Raw genomic sequence first — 26,646 nt, 5'->3', positions numbered from 1 at the left:
TTACTTCTCATTACTTTAGTTTTTCTTCATTTACTCTCAGTTGCTACTTTCATTTCAATACACCATATGATGGAGACCTGTTATGAAGTCAAAACCACTTGTGTGACCCACGGCAGAGATATGTAAAGAAAATAAAATCAATATTCTCCTACAACAGATTCACTTAAGATCAGCTGCATATTCTGCATTGTAACCAGTGACCGTTTTCATCTGAAGTAGCGGTCGTTCCTTGCACGAGTGTGAGCACTGCATTGTCTATGTAAGCTTGAAGTGATTTGATCGCAGCGGGGTTTCTGTGGCGGCTTTGCCAGCAGCGGCGCAAAAGGCCCGCGTGGGTGGGAACGCTATTGTGCGCCACATTCTCCGCTGTTGCTCTACAGTTACGCTCAGCTGGAGATGCCGGTTGCAAAATGCCTGCACACTGTGACACGCCTGGTCGGGTTTGACCGTTAAAAAGCTCACTCCACTACTACACCAGCCGCGAGGCGGTGGCCGTTAATGGACGGCAACTAGAAACAAGACAGAAACCAATGCGCTTTCCGCTCTCAAACATGCATGCAGCTATTGTCAAACTGATCCAGATACAGCGGAACGTAATACTTTTAGTCTCCGCTTCTTCTCCGCCTTTTTATAATAACCTCCCTTTCCAAAGACCATGGAAACCGGGTGGAAAAGCAAAAGTGCAGCTATGAATAGTCCCAAGGGATCAAAACCGTAAGCCTGAACAGAGCTCTAACCCAAATCTTACCTCTCGAAGGAAATTCTGTTACCAACCAACCTACGAAGTGCGGCAATGAAGTAATGAGACTGATGTGGAAAAAAATGCTGATTACCGTTTTAGTCAAGTTTAGTGTTGTCTCCTTCAAAGTAGTTCTCTCCTGATTGCACACACTTTTTCCAGCGCTTCTTCCATTGTTGGTAACATTTCTGGAACTCATCTTTTGTAATATCCTCCACGACCCTTTACAGCTTTTTGGACATCATGTTTGAAAATGGTGTCCCTTGACCGCCGATTTGACTCATGGAAATAGAGGAAAGTCGCACGGAGCGGTATCTGGTAAATAAGGTGGCTGTGGTAGTACTGAAATTTGTTTCGAGATTAAAAATTGCTGTACTGACAGAGCAGTATTGGATGACGCATTATCGTGATGCAGAATCCAATTATCAGCAATGTTGCCGGACACGAAGATGAATTCTTTCTAAAATTCCTTTGTAGTAATATTGGTTAACCCACTCTTTGGTTAACTCACTCTTTATGAACAATTCCCTTCGAATCAAAGAAGCACAAGCATACATTTCACTTTTTACTTTGACATGCGAGCTTTTTTGTGTCTGGGTCATCCCTTTCAGCGCCATTGCGAACTTTAGCGTTTTGTCTCTGGATAGTACTGAAAAAACCAACTTTCATCACCAGTGATAACACGGCTCAATAATTCTGGAGTGATTTCCGTTTGCTCTAACAGATCGGCTGCCACATTTTTCCGTGTTTCTCGCTGTGGCGGTGTGAGATTTTTGGGGACAATTTTTGCACAAACCTTTCTCATACCAAAATCTTCAGTTATTATTAAACCAACTGTTTTTCGATTAATGTTCAGTTCTGAAATCATTTTCACGGATAATCTTCCATCAGATCATACGAGTTCACACGCACCCTGGCCAAATTGACACCCGTCCATGAGGTTGATGGTCGTCCACTGCGGTCTCCATCTTCAGCATTCATTCAGCCTTCACTACACATTTTATACCAACGAAACACTTGAGCTCTTGACAACTTCCTCTCCAAAAGCCTTCTGAGGCTTACTGTACGTTATCACGTTTTCACCCAATTTAACGCAAAAAGCAATGGCATATCGTTGCGCAATATTATGCGGTTCCATTTCCATGATGAGACACACAAACACGTCTTAACTTGTTACAGCACAACTCACGACTGAGCAGTTGCATCGACGTGCTGCTTGGACTAGAAGAAGCTTATAGACCAAGGTCAAAGATATTGTGCCTACGCAAGCCTGCAGGGTTGCCACATCTTGCAAAGAAAATCAGTCTCATTACTTTATTGTCTCACCTCGTATACAGTCACATTTGACGAATCGATCAAACACTTTGGTCTGCTAGTATGTCTGCTCTATGTCCCAAGCTGTGTCCTAGCTGATTTCAGCGTTGTCTGCCACTGAAGTACTTAATCTGACGAACACTGGACGTACGTTAAAATACGATGCTACTGTACTGTATTCAGCATTTCATAAGAAGAATTTAACATACGTTACTTTTTGAAACGATTAAATTACTTATAGGAAACATGCTGACATTAGAACAGTTTGATGGACCTAGAACGAACCCAAAACCTTGCGTTTCGTGCTCTCACCGACTACGCTATCCACACATGACTCATCATATTGCAAAATTTAGGGAAGCTTTCATATCTGCGAGGGCGGGTCGCGATCTTTCCTGGATAGTTCAAACATTAGAATATTCGCCCGTGAAAGCAAAGGTTCAGATTCTGTTTCCCGATGCTACACTGTTTTAATCTGACAGCAAATTTCAGAACAGCGGATACAATTCATTCTCGTATTTACCTTGAGAATAATGTACCTAGAAACGCATAAAGCTACTTGCATTTTTTTTAATTTGTGGAAAGACCTTTGGATCATAGAGAGGCACTTGTATGAATATGAAGAGCTCAGATGGAAACCCAGTTCTAAGCAAAGAAGGGAAAGCAGAAAGGTGGAAGGAGTATATAGAGGGTCTATACAAGGGCGATGTACTTGAGGGCAATATTATGGAAATGGAAAAGAATGTAGATGAAGTTGAATGAGAGATATGATACTGCGTGAAGTGTTTGACAGCGCACTGAAAGACCTAAGCCGAAACAAGGCCCCGGGAATAGACAACATTCCATTAGCTGATGCCTTGGGAGAGCCAGCCCTGATAAAACTCTGCCACCTGGTGAGCAAGATGTATGAGACAGGCGAAATACCCTCAGACTTCAAGAAGAACATAATAATTCCAATCCCAAAGAAAGCAGGTGTTGACAGATGTGAAAATTACTGAAGTAGGAGTTTAATAAGCCACAGCTACAAAATAGTAACACGAATTCTTTACAGACGAATGGTAAAACTAGCATAAGCCGAAATCGGGGAAGATCAGTTTGGATTTCGTAGAAATATTGGAACACGTGAGGCAATACTGACCCTACGTCTTATCTTAGAAGCTGGATTAAGGAAATGTAAACCTAACGTTTCTAGCATTTGTAGACTTAGAGAAAGCTTTTGACAATGTTGACTGGAATACTCTCTTTCAAATTCTGAAGGTGGCAGAGGTAAAAAACAGGGAGCGAAAGGCTATTTACAATTTGTACAGAAACCAGATGGCAGTTGTAAGACTCTACGGACATGAAAGGGAAGCAGTGGTTGGGTAGGGAGTGAGACAGGGTTAGATGGGTATATCACATAACTAATGAGGAGGTATTGAATAGAATTGGGGAGAAGAGTAGTTTGTGGCACAACTTGACTAGAAGAAGGGATCGGTTGGTAGGACATGTTCTGAGGCATCAAAGGATCACCAATTTAGTATTGGAGGGCAGCGTGGAGGGAAAAAATCGTAGGGAGAGACCAAGAGAGGGATACGCTAAGCAGATTCAGAAGGATGTAGGCTGCAGTACGTACTAGGATATGAAGCAGCTTGCACAGGATAGAGTAGCATGGAGAGCTGCATCAAACCAGTCTCAGGACTGAAGGCAGCAGCAGCAGCAGCAGCAGCAGCAGCAGCAGCAGCAGCAGCAACAACAACAACAACAGCAACGTCTTATGGGACCAAACCGCTGAGGTCATAGGTCCCTAAGCCTACACACTACTTCAACTAACAGATTAAGCTACGCTACGGACAACACACTAACACCCATGCCTGAGGCAGAACTGTAACCTCCGAACGGAGCAGCCAAACGGACCGTGACAAGGCGCCTGAAACCGCGCGGCTATCGAGCTGAAGCTCCTTGGTCGGTGTTGCAATCTAGTGGCCAGTTTCAGAAACACTTTAAGCAAAGCGCCGGCCGTTGTGACCGAGCGGTTCTACGCGCTACAGTCTGGAACCGCGCGACCGCTACGGTCGCAGGTTCGAATCCTGCCACGGGCATAGATGTGTGTGACGTCCTTAGGTTATTTAGGTTTAAGTAGTTCTAAGTTCTAGGGGACTGTGACCTCAGATGTTAAGTCCCATAGTGCTCAGAGCCATTTGAACCATTTTGAAGCAAAGCGCACTAGTGACTGCAATAAGCGGTTTCCCATTATTATTCTGTTCTTTTTTTTAGTGATGACACATGAACATTTATAAATATTTTGAGATTTACACATTCATCTGAAGTATAGTACTGGTGTACAAACCTTAAGGATGAGAGTAGCTTCCGCGTGATGCGTCACTGCAAAGTAACATAACTAGATAAAACTTGGACCACTCAGAAACAAATGCTAAAATATAATACAGAAAATAACTGACAGACATATGCAATGGGATGAACAGGAAAGACACTAATCAAAGATAAGAATAGACGAGATATAGTTCTTAATAGGTTGTGTGATTACCACGGACGGCAATGCATGCTCAGCAACGTGGCTCCATGGCCGCAAGACTGGTTAAGGTGTTCTCGTGGTAGGCCGTCCCCTTCCTCCACCAGTGCGGTTGACAACTGTCGAATGGTCGTTTGTGCATGTTGAAGTGCTACAGTGTTTCTCTCCAACGCATCCCCGCAAATGCTACACGTGATTTCAGTCCGGAAAACGGGAAGGCCAGGCGGCCATTCGCCAAATATCCTCTCGTTCTACGAGCTGCTTCACCTGTGCAGTTCGACATGATCCCGTGCTGTCATCCATAGAACAAAATATTTGATCAGGTGGACATCGGAAACTGAGAAACGTATTTATAGAATAAAGATCCGTTTCAGTCGCTAATAATTTTCTTAGTTTATTCGACGGCCGGTTTCGAAGCTTAAAGGTTCATCTCCAAGTGTGACACTGGTCGTGGAATAAATTAAGAAAATTATTGACAACTGAAGCGGATTTTTATTCTAGGAGCGTAAAAATGAAGCGATTCCCGAGTGCACCCCTGAACATAGGAAGCAGTAAAGTGTCGCAGTAACGCTGTTGATTGTACCGTGCTCAAAGATATGGAGATCAGTACGCCCATGCAACATTGTGCTTCTCCTTACTATAACATCTAGACCACCAGACTGATCATATCCGACAATCGAGAATGAAATTTTCACTCTGCAGCGGAGTGTGCGCTGGTATGAAACTGCCTGGCAGATTAAAACTGTGTGACGTACAGGGACTCTGACTTGGGACCTTTGCCTTTCGCGGGCAAGTTCTCTACCATCTGAGCCACCCAAGCACGACTTACGACCCGTCGTCGCAGCCTTGCTTCCGCCATTACCTCGTCTCCTGCCTTCCAAACTTCACAGAAGCTCTCCTACGAAACTTGCACTCTTGGAAGAAAGGATACTGCGGAGACATGGCTTTGCCACAGACCGGGGGATGTTTCTAGAATGAAATTTGCACTGTGCAGCCGAGTGTGCGCTGGTATGAAACTGCCTGGCAGATTAAAACTGTGTGCCGGACCGAGACTCGAACTCGGTGCCTTCCAGCGCTGCACAAACCAGTGACATCGTTCTGTAGATCTAGATAAGGGACGTTGCTCATTCGTCTTTGTAGATCATCTGCTTAGAACGACCACGGGAACACTGTAGTCGTCTATGAATGATTCTGTCATTGAACTCTCCACCTGATGTGTAATGAATAGCTGAGAAGGATGTCTGATAACTGGTTTGTATGGTCCGCCTTAGAGAACCTTTGACACGAACAACCTTGAAGACAAAAGTGACTCGTTGCGGATGCGCGTCACCTGCTAACGTGTAGATCAGCGGCCAACCACGTCGCGAGTGGGTCAGGGCGTCTATTATCAATTGACTGTGAAGAGTGTAGAGTTCTAAATCTTGACTATGCTGAACACTGCGAATGCGCAGATGCGAGCGACTGTGGCATCGTCTGCTAACAACGAAACTTGATCCATTCTCGCCGAGCTCACTCCTACTACAGAAACTTATCTTGTGCCTTTACGTCTTATTAATCATTATTTTGATTTGTTTTCGTGACACACCGACACACTGCGGGGGTTCCAGAAGAGCCTGGAGTTTTTCCTACTAGTGTTCGGCCACATGAAAGACCTAATACCTGAAAGGAAAATGGGACCTACGAGGGGCATTCTGTAAGCAATGCAACAATTTTTTTTCCTTCAAAAAGCAGGTTGGCTTCATTCTGGATTACAGTACGCGATATTACTTCCCAGCTCTTTTGGCTACAAATCCTATTTTTCAGCGTGATCTCCGTTCAATGCGATGGCCTTACGCCACCTTAATGGGAGTGCCTGTATGACCGCATGGCACCAATCCATTCAGTGACGTCGGAGCTTCTGGGTGCAATGGTGGTTGTTAATTTCTCTACTGCATAATAAATTTAGATATCGCTTAGCTCGTAGGGAGCTTCACGGATATGCGCAATTTATTTTCTTTACAATTTATTTTCTTTACCACCGAGGGCTTCGCCGGGGCGAAGCCTCTCGGCCGTTTCTAGGTCCCCGGTTCCATACACAATACGCTATATGCCGCCCAGATGCTTTTCATGAGACGTTGTACTATTTTGGTGCTTGCTGTATTGTCAGACGCGTAGACTGACGCCACACACAGCCTGTCAGGAGTGCCTGGAGACTTTCGGCGATGTAGCGTTTAACGAGTTGGAGTTGTAAAGGCTTATACAGCTCAAAACGTTGCGAAAGAGAGAATAGGAAAGGCGAATGTCTTCATCTCGCAAACGAGCGCTGTCAGTAGGCTGACACAGGAAGATAACACCGCTCTTCCCCCCCCCCCCCCCCCCCCCCACCGCTCGCGCTCTCTCTCTCTCTCTCTCTCTCTCTCTCTCTCTCTCTCTCTCTCTCTCTCTCAGGTTAGAGCGATGCGCTTTCCTGTCTCCGGCGGTCGCCTTGCAGACTCGAATATCCGTTAGGGCAGACGCGCGGCTTTCCCCCTCCACTCTGAGCTGCTCAAGGCAGCGGATGCTCCTTTCCCCACCAAGCCTGAGACAGAAAGCAACAGGCGCTACAGAAGAACCAACATACCACGCTGTTTTCAAATACTAACGCCTAGCGATGCTGCCGATTACATAAACGCTGTACTATTCTTGGACACCAAGGGAACAACGGGAGATAGTTACGCTTACACGTCTCGTCAATAACAATGTCATTACTGAAGGAGTAAGAGCTTGTTTTTGGCTCTGAGCACTATGGGACTTAACTTCTGAGGTCATCAGTCCCCTAGAACTTAGAACTACTTAAACCTAACTAACCCAAGGACATCACACACATCCATGCCCGAGGCAGGATTCGAACCTGCGACCGTAGTGGTCGCGCGGTTCCAGAATATAGCGCCTAGAACCACTCGGCCACTCCGGCCGGCTAGCTTGTTTTTCAAATTAACTTCAAGACCAGCTGTTAGATACTATTACGGACTCTTACATTCCATTAATTACAGAAGTGAAAATCATAAATACACTCATTAACTATTTGTGTATTCTATGTTATTTTATAGTGCAATAACTGAATCAGTGACAGCTCAGTTCGTGTTTTGTGCAGCCTGTTACCACTTAATTCGAACTATAGGAACTATGCAGCAAAACTGGGGACATTTAACTTAAAACATCCTATTAGAAAAATTATGAATGACTATGCTGGTAAACTTCTACGTTATTTGCTTTTCAAACAACTGAGCGAAACTCAACGTACTCAAAACAGTTTACTTATTCTGATCATCACTAAACTGACATACAATATTTTTGCGCGACGCAATCTGACTCAATTATCTCTACAAAATAATGGCCCTGACTAACAATAACCTATACCTTTCATGAATCACTTACCTCACAAAAATCTTCGTTACTCGAACTACTGCAATACAGCTAGCACCAATACTGCCAGCTAAGTACAAGATTCTAACTACTGAAGGCACTAACTACTGATAGGCATAGTTAGCAGAGGAAAGATTTAGACAGAGAACAAACTATGTATTTACCTTAACCCTCACGTTACCAAGCTTTTTCACACCTCTATTTTACCAAGCGGGGTATTTGGACTACCCCAAAAGAGTTGTGTGTTTCATTGTAATATTTCTCAGATTTTGCTATTTCCATTGAATGGATTTATTTAGTATTGAAAAACAGCTTTTCAGGTTATTAGAAGTATTTAATCAGATTACAAAGTACAAAAAAATTATGTCTTTCACTAGATTTAGTACTTAACGAACAGAAAATTAATAATCTATGTACCTCAACAGTCGCTACAGTAAAATAACACAAGACTTTTTCAACTTTTCAGTCAAGTACATTTTTGCACTGCATGCACTTCGCAGTAACAGTTTCTTCTCTGTGTATATTACAAACAGGTTTCTTGCACATTACACAACAGAATCTTGTTTTACGATCATCGTTTCTCTTGCAATCTTGACATCGTTGTGGCGTTGGTAACTTGGGACACTGGGTCTGGATCACTGCTGTAGGAATTGCAATATCACAAGCTTTCAGTGCGTCTTTTACATCTTTATGAAGACCGTTGATATTTCTGGCTCTTTCTTCCGTGTTGCCTTTGCTGAGTCCAAATGCCAGTTCAGCCGTGAAGTTTACTCCGGCTTCGGTTATTCTTCTGCCATTCAGGAAATCTTTGAGTGTACAGAATCTATGCATTCAGTTCTGCAATATCCATCATTTCCATGAAGATTCTTAGTGGCCATCGCCTCGTTCCTCTAACAACTGTATTCTCTTGTCATTTTGTCCCCATTATCTACAGCACCTTTGGTTTTGTTTTAGTGAAGTATGATGTCGGGTTTGTGTTCACTTTCTTGACCACTCAAGTGTCTCTCATTGTGCTGAGTAGAGAGTAGTATTACTGCCTTTCCCTTCTTTGGAACATAGGAAACTAGTCAAGTCATTTGTGAAACCAAACATTGAAGAGTGAACTCTCTTTCTGTTTGGCAAGAATTCCTTCGGAATCTTTCTTATTGGAACCCAAGGTACCAACCAGTGTGTTTCGTTTTATTAGTTCAACAGCCAATGGAAAACTGGTGAAAAAATTATCAGTTGTTACACCATGACCGTTATTCAGAAACGGTTCCATCAGATCCAAAACAACTCTCTGTCCTTGTTTCACTTCCCGAGTATTGTCCACCATTTCTGCGTAAATCTGGATCCGTAATAGGTAAGATGTCTTCACATCAGCACCAACTCAAATTTTAATGCCATACTTGCCAGACTTTATCTTCATATAAACCCTAAATGGGCAGCTTCATCGGTAGGTTGCTAATCGTTCATCAATAGTCACGTATTCTTAAGAATAGAAGTTGTTGCACAAGTTAGAATGAAATTTGTTGAACACTACCCTGATGGCTTGTAGCTTGTCCTTGGTTTCTTTAATTCTCTATGCTCTTGTGCCTCTGTTGTCAAATCGCAAGAATTTCTGTATATCCAAAGTCGGTTTCTTGACATGGCAGCAGAAAAGAATGGTTGCCGAAAGGCAACATTACCTCCCCACAGATCGGAAGCACTTGTGCGATGTCCATGAGTTCGACCAGCTCCTGAAGGAATTGCTAATACAGCGTACACTTCAGCTGCATTTATATCTCTCCATGTCATTCATGTCATTTTGTTCGAAGAATGAGCTGCATTACACAAAGAAATTACTCGTTTGAGTTCCCTGTTCGCTTGTTCTACAATGATGCTCATGATTTCCGGTGAGATAAATATTAAAAATGTCTGTTATTGTTTGATTGTTTTTCCATCATCCACTGGGTCAGGTGTTACGTTCAAAATGTTGTGACGTCGATGGTGCCCACCTTTTGGTGGTTCACTAGAAATTTGTAGTCCACTTCTAGAAACAAACAAATCTCCAGTTCTTCTTCTTCTTCTTCTTCTTCTTCTTCTTCTACTACTACTACTACTACTACTACTACTACTACTACTACTACTACTACTACTACTACTGCTTGTTCACGTGAATTAGTAGTCTCTTCTGATATTTCATCATCAGCTTCATCTGATGCTATGATATGGTCTGGTCTTTGTCAAGAGGTTCTATAAATTCATTCAGTTCATTATCAATGTCCCATTAATTTTCTTCGTCACTGACGTCAGAATTGTATAGAATTTCCATGAACTCTTTGCTAGAAAGTTCTTTGGACATCCATACTTGCTGATGAAATACTGACTCGTGTAATGTCAGAATGTAAGATCAACCTGGGGTAGTCAGAATACCCTGCTTGGTAATGCGAGGCTTTGAAAAGCCTTTATATATGACTCATCTTTACAAATTTCCTTTTTCTGGCGGACACACGTCCAGATCGTCCGCTTATAGTAACCTATAAAAACTCATATTATATACTCCTGGAAATGGAAAAAAGAACACATTGACACCGGTGTGTCAGACCCCCATAGTTGCTCCGGACACTGCGAGAGGGCTGTACAAGCAATGATCACACGCACGTCACAGCGGACACACCAGGAACCGCGGTGTTGGCCGTCGAATGGCGCTAGCTGCGCAGCATTTGTGCACCCCCGCCGTCAGTGTCAGCCAGTTTGCCGTGGCATACGGAGCTCCATCGCAGTCTTTAACACTGGTAGCATGCCGCGACAGCGTGGACGTGAACCGTATGTGCAGTTGACGGACTTTGAGCGAGGGCGTATAGTGGGCATGCGGGAGGCCGGGTGGACGTACCGCCGAATTGCTCAACACGTGGGGCGTGAGGTCTCCACAGTACATCGATGTTGTCGCCAGTGGTCGGCGGAAGGTGCACGTGCCCGTCGACCTGGGACCGGACAGCAGCGACGCACGGATGCACGCCAAGACCGTAGGATCCTACGCAGTGCCGTAGGGGACCGCACCGCCACTTCCCAGCAAATTAGGGACACTGTTGCTCCTGGGGTATCGGCAAGGACCATTCGCAACCGTCTCCATGAAGCTGGGCTACGGTCCCGCAAACCGTTAGGCCGTCTTCCGCTCACGCCCCAACATCGTGCAGCGCGCCTCCAGTGGTGTCGCGACAGGCGTGAATGGAGGGACGAATGGAGACGTGTCGTCTTCAGCGATGAGAGTCGCTTCTGCCCTGATGCCAATGATGGTCGTATGCGTGTTTGGCGCCGTGCAGGTGAGCGCCACAATCAGGACTGCATACGACCGAGGCACACAGGGCCAACACCCGGCATCATGGTGTGGGGAGTGATCTCCTACACTGGCCGTACACCTCTGGTGATCGTCGAGGGGACACTGAATAGTTCACGGTACATCCAAACCGTCATCGAACCCATCGTTCTACCTTTCCTAGACCGGCAAGGGAACTTGCTGTTCCAACAGGACAATGCACGTCCGCATGTATCCCGTGCCACCAAACGTGCTCTAGAAGGTGTAAGTCAACTACCCTGGCCAGCAAGATCTCCGGATCTGTCCCCCATTGAGCATGTTTGGGACTGGATGAAGCGTCGTTTCACGCGGTCTGCACGTCCAGCACGAACGCTGGTCCAACTGAGGCGCCAGGTGGAAATGGCATGGCAAGCCGTTCCACAGGACTACATCCAGCATCTCTACGATCGTCTCCATGGGAGAATAGCACCCTGTATTGCTGCGAAAGGTGGATATACACTGTACTAGTGCCGACATTGTGCATGATCTGTTGCATGTGTATGTGCCTGTGGTTCTGTCAGTGTGATCATGTGATGTATCTGACCCCAGGAATGTGTCAATAAAGTTTGCCCTTCCTGGGACAATGAATTCACGGTGTTCTTCTTTCAGTTTCCAGGAGTATATTATATAAGGAAAAGTGGGATTAACAATTTCATTTGAAAAAAAACAAAAATGGCAACATACCCCCTTGTAATAAATAGTGTACAGATGTGTTGGACTGATATAGAAATTGTAAAACAATTTAAGTACCTTGGAGAAAATGTAACCTATAACTTAAATGAAAAAAATGTCCTGAACAGAGAGAACTAATAAATTATCAAGAGCCCAAAAAGTATCCAGAAACACATACAACAAAAAATGTTTGTCAATAAATACAAAATTAAAACATTACAAGACTGTTGTCCAACCAGAAATAACCTATGGAAGTGAAAACCTGTTTAAGCTAAATCAAAAGAACAACACAAATAAATTCTAAAAATAGAAAGAAGAATAATAAGAACATGCATCAATAAAAAGTACCAAAAAGCGGGAGAATGGCGTATTGTCCCAAATGCAGTAGTATATCAGGAGATAGAACCGGTAACGGATACCATGAGAAAGAAGAGAATATCATTTTTTGGCCATCTATTGAGAACACCTGAAGACAGATTAATAATCAAAATTTTGGAGAATCTCTGGAAACAAAAACAACAACTTGTCTGAATAAAGGAAATAAAAGACATGAAAGAACTAGACTTAACGCTGGAGGACTTGAAAACCAAATCAAAACAAGTAAATAAATTAAAAAATAGAAATATTAGATTCTTGCCAATATTTGATAAAAGAGAAACAACTAAAAGGAAACTAAAAGGGTATTTTCAGAAGAGGAACGAAAACAAAGATAGGATAGAATGAAGAAATACTGGAAAGCCAAGAAGGAAAAAACAATGAGGAATCTTAGTAAGACCGGAAAGAAATTGACTGAAGTGGTCCAAAGAGGCCGTAAAAGCACAATAATAATAATAATATATATATATCACTGCTGGCGGCTCACCTCCAGCTCCCAGGGTGTATACATGGACAAGGAAAAAATAATTCCCGGATTTCCCAGTTGAAAATACGCTTTCTCCCGGGTGAAAATACACTTTTTCCGTTTTAAGTGCCAGTATACTTTTCCTCGGCACTGTAAAACTTCTCAGTCCTTAGAATGTTTATGGTTTTCTACACAGGCGTAGAATTTGTCGGCACTTTAGAAAACGAAACCCAGAAGGAATAACACGTTTTGGAAATATCTGATGTGCAGCAACATGTACGCTACATTGTTTCGTGTTACGGAGGTATAAATTCGAATTCCACCAAACATTGCATGTTACTTTCCGAAGCAATGAAATCGAGTTTGCGATGCGCTTTTGTAAGCCAGTCATGGCTCATGTCACGTGATCTCACCACCTGATCACAGGACACTTTATGTACTTCATGTAGTCAACCAATAGCAAGATCACTTAAGTTGCGCGAACACACAAAAAAGGAAAGTTAATAGTTTGAAATAATACACACAGTATTGCTACAACAAAAACAAAGCTTTCATAAATAATATTGGTTTTGAAGATTAATAAGCTGCAAGAGAAGCTAAGCTTTCACATATAATGCTAATCTTTTTGCATGTGTTACATTTTATGATACATCACACAAATGTGTCCGTGTAAATGTCTGATCTTCTAGGCTCGAAATTCGACTAGATGGTTGTCCTCAAAGAGTTGATTTTTAAATGAGAGTCAAACGCTCTGTGATTTAAGAAATTGATCGTACATTCTCGCACATAGTTCATCTTGCGTAAAAGGAAATTTACTTTGAAAGTAACCCTTTTCAAGCCACCAATCGCAATATTTTCCCGCGACCTGTTAGAAATAGGTTCGTTTCGGCAGTTGCCAGAGAGCGCCAGATAACAGGCGTCACTGCGCCTGCGCAGATACGATGACGCAGGAAGCCCGCACCTTCGTACGTAGTAAAACGTTAAAAGATCCTGAATTATGTCTAAAAGAAACAAGACATCAAAGGATACTTCAAAAGCATCGGAATTTCGTGAACCATACTAAAATGCACAATTCGGCTTAAAGTGCACAATCGTTATGTCCAGATTCGGATGTAAATTTTCTTGAGTACCAGTACTGTATTATCTCTTGTCTGGTTCTTTATTATGGCATAATGCAATACGAGCTGGACGATGGAAAACGTGCACTTGAAATGCAAGTTGAAACTAGCCAACAGTGTGAAATTAAACACTTCGTTTCAAATAAATTGACTGCCTCTGCGTAAAAGATTAATAAAAGCAGAATCGTTTTAGCAAACCGACAAAAATAAGTTCATTGTTCTGCAAGACGATTAATGCTTGACTGTCAGAAAGGTAGAAATAAAACCTCAAACTAACAACGTATTTTAGCCTTCCGTAATTATGCGAACGTATTTTAATTCATTTGGTAGCTCCCGGCCACAGAAATCCGTTTTGTTTTCATTTAATGTGAGAGCAATAAACGAAGAGGAAAGAGCAGAATCACTAAACGTAAGCACAGGTCACGTGGAGACTATCCACCGCCCCACTACAACTCAGAGTGCTCTGAGTATCAGCCCCAGATCTCCGAACCGGAGAAATTTAGATAGTGGCGCCCAGCCACACGTCTGTAGCCAAAAGCGAGGGAAGGTACTCCTCATACGGGACTCAACTGCGCATGCGCAAGAGCCCGCCCACAACTGCTTAAATGAACCTAATTTAAACAGCTGTCACGTCACACTCATCTGAGGCAATTTGTTGTTAGGAAGCATTGCATATTCTTCCTAAGGCCTTTGACACACTTTGGTTGGCAGTCGCCTGTATGAGCACTGTGTTTTGTTGTTGTATATGGCGCATTTCCTTTGCGACCTAAGTTTTATTTTCGTTTTTTTTCTCTTTTGTTTTGCTGCAGCATCATTAATCTGCAGAAGCGGGATACAGTAATATCATTCGTTAGGGTATTGGTTCTTACCAGTCAAAATCACAAAAATTTAACGGTAACTAAAACAATGAAAAATTCCCGGAATTCTGAAAAATTCCCGAGTTTTTCCCAGACGATAAAATTCCCGGGTTTTTCCCGGATGTCCCGGGTCGTATACACCCTGAACTGCGCAATGCTACGTGCTGTTCACATCCAACTGCCCAACACTACACAAGTGAATATTCCAACATCGAGTCCAACATCGAGTCCAACATCGAGTCCAACATCGAGTCCAACATCGAGTCCAACATCGAGTCCAACATCGAGTCCAACATCGAGTCCAACATCGAGTCCAACATCGAGTCCAACATCGAGTCCAACATCGAGTCCAACATCGAGTCCAACATCGAGTCCAACATCGAGTCCAACATCGAGTCCAACATCGAGTCCAACATCGAGTCCAACATCGAGTCCAACATCGAGTCCAACATCGAGTCCAACATCGAGTCCAACATCGAGTCCAACATCGAGTCCAACATCGAGTCCAACATCGAGTCCAACATCGAGTCCAACATCGAGTCCAACATCGAGTCCAACATCGAGTCCAACATCGAGTCCAACATCGAGTCCAACATCGAGTCCAACATCGAGTCCAACATCGAGTCCAACATCGAGTCCAACATCGAGTCCAACATCGAGTCCAACATCGAGTCCAACATCGAGTCCAACATCGAGTCCAACATCGAGTCCAACATCGAGTCCAACATCGAGTCCAACATCGAGTCCAACATCGAGTCCAACATCGAGTCCAACATCGAGTCCAACCAGCCACAGACTGCACACAGCGCAGTCAGCAATTTCCATACAGAACACTACGTGGCGTTACCAACATAAAAACAGAAACAGCCTAATTACAAACTATTGGACGGAAAGAAGCAAGAACGAATAGATGACAGAAAGATGTGGTCAAGGCCCCATCGCAGCAACCATTGGGTTGTGGCATTGGAATACACGTCGAGTCTACACGCCACGGCTAGTTAACATACATTGGATTACTGTTTTTATATCACTGCAGTCTTGCACATACGACTCAGACTGAAGATCTGTTGATAAAAGTCGTGGGATAGGAATACGTACATATACAGATGGCAGTAGTATCATGTACACAATTTACAAAAGGGCACTCCATTGGAGGAGCTGTGTTCGTACTCAGGTGAGAGAAGGCTTCCGACGTGATTATGGCTGCACAGCGGGAATTAATAGACTTTCAATGCGAAATGGTAGTTGGAGCTAGACACAAGGGATATTTCAATTCGGAAATCGTTAGAGAATTCAGTACTCTAAGGTCCACAGTGTCACGAAGAGTGGCGAGAATATCAAAATTCACGCATCACCTCTCACCTTGGACAACGCCGTGACAGATGGGCTTCACCTAACGACCGTAAGCAACGGAGTTTGCGTTGCAGACAAGCAACAATGTGTGAAACAATCGCAGAAATCAATGTGGGACCTGTGACGAACGTATCCGTTAGGCGAATTTTGGGCCTTAGTGGGCTATGGTGACAGACGATCCGCGCCAGTGTCTTTGGTTACAGCATATCGCCTACAGCGCCTCTCCTTGGCTCGTGAACATATCAGTTGGACCCCGGCGTCTGGAAAACCGTACCCTGGGCAGACGAGCCCCAGTTTCAGTTGGTAAGAGTCGATGGTAGGATTCGAGTGTGGCACAGACTGCACGAATCCATGGATCGAATTTGTCAACGAGGCTCTGTGCAAACAATGATTCAAACGGCTCTAAGCACTATGGGACTTAACATCTCAGGTCATCAGTCCCCTAGAACTTAGAACTACTCACACCTAACCAACCTAAGGACATCACACACACCCATGCCCGAGGCAGGATTCCAACCTGCAACAGTAGCAGCAGGCGGTTCCGGATTGTAGCGCCTAGAACCGCTCGGCCACAGAGGCCGGCCGATTCTGTACAAGCTGGCGGTGGCTCTATAGTGGAGTGGGCTGTGTTTACATAGAATGGGTCCTCTGGTTCAATTTTACCGATCATTGACTGGAAATAGTCATGTTCGGCTGCTTGTTCCAATCAAAGATGTAATTTTTATGGATGACAATGTGCCATGTCAACGGGCCACAGCTGTTCGCAATTGGTCTGATGAACATTCTGGAGGGTTCGAGCGAATGATTTGGCCACCCAGCTCACCCGACATGAATCCCATTGAACAATTATGGGACATATTCGCGAGATCAGTTCGTGCACAAAATTCTGCACCAGCGACACTTCTGCAATTGTAGAAGGATGTACACGCATCATGGCTCCATATGTCTGATACGTTCATTTGCTGCACTACGCCGAGGAAAATGAGGTCCAACAGGATATTAGGAGGTATACCATGACCTCACACGAAAGATATACTCAATGGAGAGAAACTGAAAACAAAGGAAATGTGTTAAGAAGGAAAAACGTATAGAAAATAAGGAGGGATATGGTAAAGGCCCCACCACAGAAGCCTTGGGTAATGGTCGTGGTATATACGTGGCGTCCATTATTGTTTCCACTTCTGTGCGGTCTAGCACAATTGGCTCAGAAAGACGTAGAGCCTTTATTTCGCTTACAGAGCTCTCGTTAGTACTCACTATGGAACATAATGCTGATCTGAAACTTCCTGGCAGATTAAAACTGCGTGCCGGACCGAGACTCGAAATCGGGACCTTTGCCTTTCGCGGGCAAGTGCTCTACCAACTGAGCTACCCAAGCACGACTCACGCCCGGTGCTCACAGCTTTACTTCTGCCAGTATCTCGTCTCCTACCTTCCAAACGTTACTGAAGCTATCCTGCGAACCTTGCAGAACTAGCACTAGCTATGTCTCCGCAATATCCTTTCTTTCAGGATCCGAATGGGGGACTATTCCGGAATCTTCTGCCAATGGAGAGATCATCATGACACTTCTTCAACTACAGACCACATGTCCTGTGGATACACGTTACGTCTTTAATGCAGAGGTTTCATTGCCTTCTGCATCTTCATGTCGTTCATCATTGCTGATTCTTCCACCTTTAGGGGCAATTTCCCACCCCTAGGACAAGAGAGTTCCCTGAACCTCTATCCGCTCCTCCGCCCTCTTTGACAAGGCCGTTGGCAGAATGAGGCTGACTTCTTATGCCGGGAGTCTTCGGCCGCCAACGCTGATTATCAAAATTTAGGCAGTGGCGGGGATCGAACCCGGGACCGAAGACGTTTATGATTATGAATCAAAGACGCTACCCCTAGACCACGGGGACCACACCTTTTTTTGTTTTCGAAATTAATTCGCTGACTGCTACTTCCTTGCTGTGTAAGGTATAGTTCTACTATGCAATAGTGATAAGAGATGATCAGTGCTGGACTGGGACTCAATCCTGTATTTCCTGCCTATGGTGAGCGCTCACCTTCACCACTTTGCTATTTGCGCACTCTCCTCGGACTGACTTCTAAGCTGCATTTAAGTGAGAGTGTTGCCAATGATACATATACAAGACAACATATTCCCACTTCACTCGCATTCACTGTGGGGTCTTTCTCCTTGTCTTGTTCACGTGGCGACACCTTTCCTTATATTCTATTTAGAATATGTTTGAGGCTGCTAAATATGTACCCTTCTTTGAGTACTCTTATAGTCTTGAAATGAAAATTCGAGGTGAAGGGATAGCAATGATATGATTCGCTGAATACACTGTTACCCTGTGAAAGTAGAGAAGAATTATCAAAATCTCCCAGATGGTACGAACAGTCTAATGAATACAGAATATGGATTACGAGTAAATCGAAGAATGACGAAAGCACCGAGAAGTAGCAGAATTGGAGAACAAAGGGAAACTAAACATCTGGGTTTGTGATAGCGAAGTAGTTTAAGTTACGAATTCTTATAGCTAGGCAACAAAATAACCCATGTCGGACGTGGCACGGAGGACATAAAAAGTAGATTAGCACTACGAAAAAGGGGCAATCCTGGCCAATAGAAGTCTACTGGTATCACCAAACATAGGCCTTAATTTGAGGAAGAAATTCCTGAGAATGTACGTTTGGAGCACCGCGCTCTATGGTACACCATTAGGTGTACTAATAAGATAAGGAATGAGGTGGTTCTCCGGAGAATCTGAGAGAGAAGGAATATATGAGAAACACTGACAGGAAGAAGGGATAGATTGATGGAACGCCTGTTAAGACTGTAGAGGTTAAAAACTACAAAGCAGGACAAGAATTTGAACAAATCCAGAAAATAAATGAAGACATAGGTCGCAACGCTGCTCCGAGATGAAGAGATTGGCATAGGAGAGGCATTCGTGACGGACCGCATCAAATCAGTTACATGACTGATGACTCCGAAATAGCCGTGGACAAATGCACGGCTTCTTTCTAAAGGTATTACATGATTCACTAGAAACCTGGATCTGGATGGCGCACAGGGATTTGATTCCAAGTCATCCTACATGCCAGTTCAGTGCACTAACCACAGCGCTCTCTCATTATGTTAGTGGAAAATTTAACTACCTTTTTGTAATTAAGTACAGCAGTCAAGGTAGATTCCCACTGGACAACGAAATACAACACACTGAGCCTTTTTACCGCATCTATTGTGTTTTGCAGACTTTCCCAGTATCAAAAACAACTATTTCTCTCCTTCAACTGAGATGACAATTTGATTGTTTCAAAGCCTTCTAATAACCACTGTTTATCTCTTTATGATATTTATGCAAAGTGTATGTTTTATCTATGAATTTTAAAACCTACATTATTTTTAGCTTTCAGAGTTTAGGTCTCTTTTTGCGGAAGAACGCCCAAAGGACAAAACCTAAGTCACATGCAACTTCCACAATGTGGTATGAAATCTAAGCAAGCAGGATGAAGAAGACACAAAAGCAACTCCACAACCAAAACGTGAGCGAGCGCTGCGAGAATAGCTTAAGACTCCGGCACTTTCCTCCGGCCCAGGTCAGAGTCGAAAGTTACATCTCCAGAATCCTTGACATTGACATCCAGTTCCACCCCTTTGATCTCCATCAATGGTCTGTGCAGATGCAACTTGAAGGTCACTGTGGAATGTTTTAACGTCCCGTTCCTTGATGGCTGGTTAACCTGTCTTTTTTGTCGTCGTATGTCTTGTTACTGATGCGGCCCACCAAGAATTCCTCTCCTGTGCCAACCTCTTCATTTCAGACTCAGCAAAACACTTGCAACCTACGTCCTCAATTATCTGCTGGCTGTACTCCAATTTCTGTCTTCCGCTGTAGTTTTTACTCTCTACAGCTCTCTCTAGTACCATGTAAGTCATTCCCTCGTGTAACAGATGTCATATCATCCTATCCCTTTTCCTTGTCAGTAGTTTCCATATATTTTCCCCCTCTCCGATTTTGCGCAGAACATCCTCATTCCTTATCTTATTAGTCCACCTATTTTCAACATTTCGTCTGCAGCACCCCGCCTCAAATGCTTCGGTTTTCTTTTGTTCCGCTTTTCCGCAGTTATTTTTCACTACCATACAATGCTGTGCTCCAAACATACATTCTCATAAATTTATTCGTCAAATTACGGGCAATAATTGATGATACACTGAAGTGCCTAAGAAACTGGTATATGTATGCGTATTCAAATACAGTGATATGTAAACATGCAGAATACGGCGCTTCGGTCGGCAACGCCTGTATAAGAGAACAAGTTCCAGCGCACTTGTTACATCGCTTATTGCTGCTAAAATGGCAAGTTATCGAGATTTAAGCGATTCTGTACGTGGTGTTATAGTCGGAGCACGAGCGATATGACACAGCATCTCTGAAGTAGCGTTAAAGTGGGGATTTTCCCGTACGACCATTCCACGAGTGTACCGTGAATATCAGGAATACTGTAAAACATTAAATCACAGACATCGCTGCGGCCGAAAATGATCCTGCAAGAACGGGACCAACGACGACTGAAGAGAATCGTGCAACGTGACAAGTGCAACCCTTCCGCAAACTGCTGCAGATTTCAATGCTGGGCCATCAGCAAGAGTCAGCATGCGAACCATTCAACGAAACATAATCGATTTGGGCTTTCGGAGCCGATCATTGTACGACACAAAGCTTTACACTTCGCCTGGGCCCAACAACATCCACATTGGACTGTTGATAATTGCAGACATGTTGCCTGGTCGAACGAGTTTCGTTTCAAATTGTACCGAGCGGTTGGACGTGGATGGGTATCTAAACAATCCATGGACCCTGCATGAAAGCAGGGGACTGTTCAAGCTGGTGGAGGCTCTTTAATGGTGTGGGGGGTGTGCAGTTGGAGGGATATGGGACACCTGATACGTCTAGATACGACTCTGACAAGTGACTTGTACGGAAGCATAATACCTGAGCACCTGCAGCCATTCATGTCCATTGTACATTCAGACGGACTTGGGCAATTCCAGCAGGACAATGCGACACCACACACGTCCACAATTGCTACAGAGTGGCTCCAAGAACACTTTTCTGATTTTAAACACTCCCGGTAGTCACCAACCCCCACAGAGAGGAACATTATTTAGCATATCTGGGATGCATTGCAACGCGCTGTTCAGAAGAGATCTCCACCCCCTCGTACTCTTACGGATTTAGGGACAGACCTACAGGTTTCATTATGTCAGTTCCCTCTAGCACTATTTCAGACATTTGCAGAGTCCCTGCCACATCGTATTGCGGCACTTCAGCGTGCTCGGGGGGTCCCTAACGATATTAGGTATGGAATGCGGTTTCTTTGGCTCTCTAGTGTAGCCATTGCCATTGCTGGTTCGCATTTGACGTCCCGTTCTTGCTCTATCCGTCATTGCAGTCTACGTTACAAGAGAATCATAAATAAACTGTCCTGTAATCTACCGTTTCGTACCTCAAACCAAAGAATGAAAAATCTTGTCATTTTTTGTTATTGGCGATTTTTATGGCACTACATACACTCCCTATTTTAAAAACTGTGTTACAAATCAGTGTAAATGTTAGTATTAGCGCACATCCGATTTCATAGTCAGAAGTGTCGTTTGCTTGGTAACTGCAGCTAGCAAAAACGAGGCGAAGTGTCGCAGGTTATGTTAGCCTATGACTGTTACTGGGACAAAGATACATGAACGCACTGCACGAGTAGGGCTTAAGATCTTTGACTCATGTCTTTAATGTAATCTGTGGTGCGCTAAGACTTTCTTACTTGATGCATAGCAGTGAGCAATTGAGTTTTAGAGAATGAGATCTGATATGTGTGGATCTGGAGAGGTTATCTGGAATATTTTATTATGGAGATGAAAACTTGTTTGTTAAGATGTTTTCTTGACAGTATGGTTGGAGAAGATTTTCGGAGGAATATTTCAAGGCAACCAATACATGCCCAAGGATGAAATGTTTGTGTGAAGGAACTGACGGAACTATTAACTGAACGCAATCTTTGTCCTTCAGATAACTAGTGACATTCATGATTGGTATTAATTTGATCTATTTGTTTCCGATATGTCGAAGACAATGTACTTGTTTTAAATGTCTAATTTTTGTAACGAATGATTTTCGTAATTATTAGTATTACGTTATGTTGTAAATTGTTTTTGACCGTAATTAGAGTTTGAATTGTTCAAGAGCGATTTTATTTGAAGTAAAATCGTTCTACTCTCATTCTTTGCGGAGTGAGAAATATTTTGTCGTGTGTACATTGCATCTTACGCGACATGCAGCCACAGGTTGATTCTAACGAGCAAAGAAAAATTTAGTAGTGAGTAAATTATTTTTCTTTGGCTGCTGCATTTGCCGATTTCAATTTGCTTTCGAGAGCGTCAGTATAGCAGAAACAAAATACCATACTGAGAATGAGGTGAGTTAATTTGCTTTCAGGACAAATCTCTCCTTGCATTATCGTGAGCAGATGGTACGTACTACGTAGTAAGAATTTTCAGGTCTTGTGCTTAGTAAGCAGGCTAATTTACAGTGAACAGTGAAGCACCCTTAAACAGATATTATCTTAAGAGTTGAGCAGTATTTTATTTTGTGGGTATTTCAAGTCAGACATTGTACTTCATGTTATGTAACCTTCACAACGCATTTCAGTATTACATTTCCGTTAAATAGTTATCACTGAGTACAAAATTAATTTCTTTTCGGATTTATTTTCAGTATGTCAAATTCAGCATTGCCCAGATATTACAGTTTTGTTTCATGGCACTGTTCACAAGCTCAGTAACGTGCCAATGAACAGTCAGTATAGCTCAGCGGCTGAATACGACAGGACACGTTACACGAGGAGAAAGTTTCTAAGAAAACTCAGTATTTCAGGAGAGATTAAGTTATCTAGAAAGCTTACAAACTAACCATTTGTTTCCAAAACTGCAGAGCAAATTGTGATAGGCCATTATTGTGGAGCTAAAAGTTTACATACACGTGTAATTCACAACAAACTGTTAGGGGCTAGAAAACCCAAGCAATTAGATTGGAATGTTGGCTCATCTGCACCAAATGTCTCTTCTCTTATTCTGCTGCATCGTTCCTGTAGAATCATTCTAAACAGAAAACTGAGGTCATTGATTTCTCACCCGCCAGTCCAGTGAATGCGGAACTTCGATATACCCTGACCAACACGACGCCGTTCGGTCAAAGACCTTAGTCGCACACAGTGCGCTATCAGCGCTTTCGTGAATGGTGGACACGCTACGTCGTTACCTTCGTGACCAGGTTCAGAACTTCCTGGTGTCGTAAAAGAAAGAATGCTGTATATAATAATTAAGAGGTGAAAAATTCTTACAGCTACTGCAGAAGTTGAGATTGTTAAACTGTTCACGTAAAATATTTCCGGAACCGTTTAAGACCGGCCTGTTCTACGTATCAGCTCGGGCTAGCTGGATCGCGCTCACGCCTCAGCAGTGAGCAATCCGCTGGCTCACTCCGAGAAATGGAAGGGCAAGAATTGGAACGACGTAGCGTGGCACAAGAAACTTTTTCAAGTCTATTCTACGGTCGTTCATAGTCCTGCGGAGACGGAGACGTATCGCTTCATGGCGTCAAATTCATGTCTTTCGTGGCAAATTTATTTCCTGAAACTGTTGCACTGACGAGATATGACAATGAAATGAGACATTTTTTTAATTGATGAGGTAACGAACATGTGAAAGATAAATACGAAACGTGATATTTGTTGCGATCGATGCAACTTTACGATGAATGTCTTTTTCGGACGACGTGTAAATTGGTTTCAACATGTTTTTCGTCAGTATTTTACTCACGCGTTTAACATAGAATAAATTCATGTCAAAGAATACTATGAACTTATTTTGCTGTTCACTAAAGCATCAATGTCTGGTACTGTTTTCGTTGAACTGCTGATTCGACCATAAGCTTTTAATCGTACCTAATACGTGCGACGACAGTCTACCAATATACTGATACAGTATTGTTTGCTGCTTATCGTATCATATTTTTAGCGATTTCACTATTTTAGCGGTTCTGTATCACAGGGCACTACCGTCCGATTCTTATTTTAACGTTGGCTTATCAATGACTTGAGCCAATTTAACTTCTGAAGGTGACAGTTTACGCTGTCGAAACCGGTAAAGGAAACCAAATAAACGTCTTCTTGTGCAGCGTTGTTCACAATTGACAGCCTAAACATGATTTCTTCAGTGCGGATGCACTCCAGGTTTCGTTTCCTTTCGGGAGAATACAAGTCGCACTGCGATCGAGGGGTACATAGTATGACGAGTTGGAAATCTGTGTCAGTCGGGACGCTTGTATGGATGGTAGAGCAGATGAAGCAACCGTTCTAGAGAAGCAGAGTACCGACTCCCAGTCATACACAGATTTTCACCTCGCATCATACCCTAATGCGGCCGCCGGCAGAAATATTTCCCTGGATCCAGAATGAGATTTTCACTCTGCAGCGGAGTGTGCGCTGATATGAAACTTCCTGGCAGATTAAAACTGTGTGCCCGACCGAGACTCGAACTCGGGATCTTTGCCTTTCGCGGGCAAGTGCTCTGCCATCTGAGCTTTTCTTTCAGGAGTGCTAGTTCTGCAAGGTTCGCAGGAGAGCTTCTGTAAAGTTTGGAAGGTAGGAGACGAGGTACTGGCAGAAGTAAAGCTGCGAGTACCGGGCGTGAGTCGTGCTTCGGTAGCTCAGTTGGCAGAGCACTTGCCCGCGAAAGGAAAAGGTCCCGAGTTCGAGTCTCGGTCGGGCACACAGTTTTAATCTACCAGGAAGTTTCATTTCCCTGGATGTTCTATTATTTTCATGCAACTGACTGTACAATGCATGTCTGTAAGTTGTAACTGCAGCTAGACGTCCTCTACTGACTTGTTATAAATTTATACTGGTGGGTCTGACCTTGGCTTTGAAGATCCTAACCCGGGCGTAGTGCTGCTTTTCATCTGTTTTAAATGAGTGACTCACAACTTTAAGCTTTGCACCATTAAGTATGAAGGTTGACGACAACTCACAGTTTGTGCTTCCCCCACTCTACATAATGACGTCTGACAGCCACATATTACAGCGAGCGTGAGCGTTCGTACTTGCCTAGCCGCCTCCTGAACAGGCCTGGTTTAAAATATCTTTTTCTGTTTTCACCCAGATGAATTATAAGACACTCCTCGCAAAACAATATTGGCTCTTGCCACAGCAGTATTACTTACAGACGTATCGGTATCATGTTCGCTTTTTCTAACAACTATAGTCTATAGTAGTTTCTGCTGCTAGTACTGTAGATTTCAAAGAGAGGACCTCAAATGCACCTCGTCCTCCGAAAGCAGACAAGTAGTTTCAGAGGTAGCATTAAAACCGAGCGAGGTGGCGCAGTGATTAGCACACTGGACTCGCATTCCAGAGGACGACCGTTCATTCTCGCCTCCGACCTTCCTGATTTGTGTTTCCGTCATTTCCCTAAATCGCTTCAGGCAAATGCTGGGATGGTTCCTCTGAAAGGAGACGGCCGACTTCCTTACCCATCCTTCCATAATCCGACGAGACCGACGACCTTGTTGTTTGGTCTCCTCCCCAAAATCACCATAGCTAATCGTATATTTAGAATATAGGATCTACCTGCCCTGAGCATCAAACTGATAGCTATCTTAGGCGGACGCTATCAAGTAGAACTTCGCGTCCGCGACCGATAGAGAGCTGGAGTTTGAATGAATTAAGCGGCGGCAAATACAAAATCGGAACTGCTGATCAGAGTTTAATTCAAAACTTCAAATTGTTCACAACTGGCTATGTGTCGCTGGACCTACACACTAACTGGGAGGGTAGGAGCGTGGCATCTAGGTTCAAAATAGTTCAAATGGCTCTTAGCACTATGGGCTTTAACATTTAAGGTCATCAGTCCCCTAGACAGAAGTACTTAAACCTAAGAACATCACACACATCCATGCCCGAGGCAGGATTCGAACGTGCTACCGTAGCAGCAGCGCGGTTCCGGACTAAAGCGCCTAGAACCGCTCGGCCAGAGCGGCCAGGCGTAGCATCTAGGGATGACACACTAGTTAAGTACGGTAACAGTTCTGATCTTGAAACTTCCTGGCAGATTAAAACTGTGTGCCGGACCGGGAATCGAACCGACGACCTTTGCTTTTCACGCACGAGTTCTCTACCGACTGAGCTACCCAAGCACGATCCACGACCCGGCCTGACAGCATATCAGCACACAGTCTGCTGCAGAGCGAAAGTTTCTTTCTGGAAACATCCTCCAGGCTGTGGCTAAGTCTTGTCTCCGCAACATCCTTTCTTCCAGTAGTGCAAGTTTCGCGGGAGAGCTTCTGTAAAAAACGTAGATGAGATACTGGCGGAAGTGAAGTTGTGAGGTCGGGTAGCGAGTCATGTCAATATCCGACAATCCAGCGTCCTCACAGTATTGAACTGGCCGAATCACCGTTGCGACAGTGAAGATACTTATGAGCATCTTCTC

The 26,646-nt window shown here is 43.8% G+C and overlaps 2 protein-coding genes across 6 annotated transcripts in view; one reads left to right on the top strand and one right to left on the bottom strand.

Annotated features, from left to right (window-relative positions):
• The window catches only part of LOC126272722 (V-type proton ATPase 116 kDa subunit a 1), a 610,777-nt gene that overhangs the window by 555,786 nt on the left and 28,345 nt on the right, over positions 1 to 26,646 (bottom strand). The window contains exon 2 of one of the 5 annotated variants that reach the window (XM_049975765.1): positions 4,380 to 4,414. The exons of the other annotated variants lie outside the window; for them this stretch is intronic. The gene's annotated coding sequence lies outside the window, so the exon portion shown is untranslated. The remainder of the gene's footprint in view (positions 1 to 4,379; positions 4,415 to 26,646) is intronic. 5 annotated transcript variants of the gene reach the window in all.
• Positions 552 to 23,516, top strand: LOC126273395 (ring-infected erythrocyte surface antigen-like). Its single transcript, XM_049976947.1, has 3 exons — positions 552 to 593; positions 14,967 to 15,517; positions 23,501 to 23,516. Exons 1-3 carry the CDS (start codon positions 552 to 554, stop codon positions 23,514 to 23,516), a joined length of 609 nt encoding a protein of 202 aa, XP_049832904.1.

Source organism: Schistocerca gregaria, chromosome 5, assembly GCF_023897955.1.
Source record: "Schistocerca gregaria isolate iqSchGreg1 chromosome 5, iqSchGreg1.2, whole genome shotgun sequence".
Classification (NCBI taxonomy): domain Eukaryota; kingdom Metazoa; phylum Arthropoda; class Insecta; order Orthoptera; family Acrididae; genus Schistocerca; species Schistocerca gregaria.
Note: the sequence above shows the minus strand (reverse complement) of the source record. Positions and strands in the feature narration are given on the sequence as shown.

What these genes read in the sequence shown, in the direction of transcription:
- LOC126273395 (XM_049976947.1), top strand. Translation starts at nt 552, where the DNA reads ATGCATGCAGCTATTGTCAAACTGATCCAGATACAGCGGAAC. An exon ending in TGATCCAGATACAGCGGAAC is followed by an intron (nt 594 to 14,966) that starts GTAATACTTTTA and finishes TCCAACATCGAG; the next exon opens with TCCAACATCGAGTCCAACAT.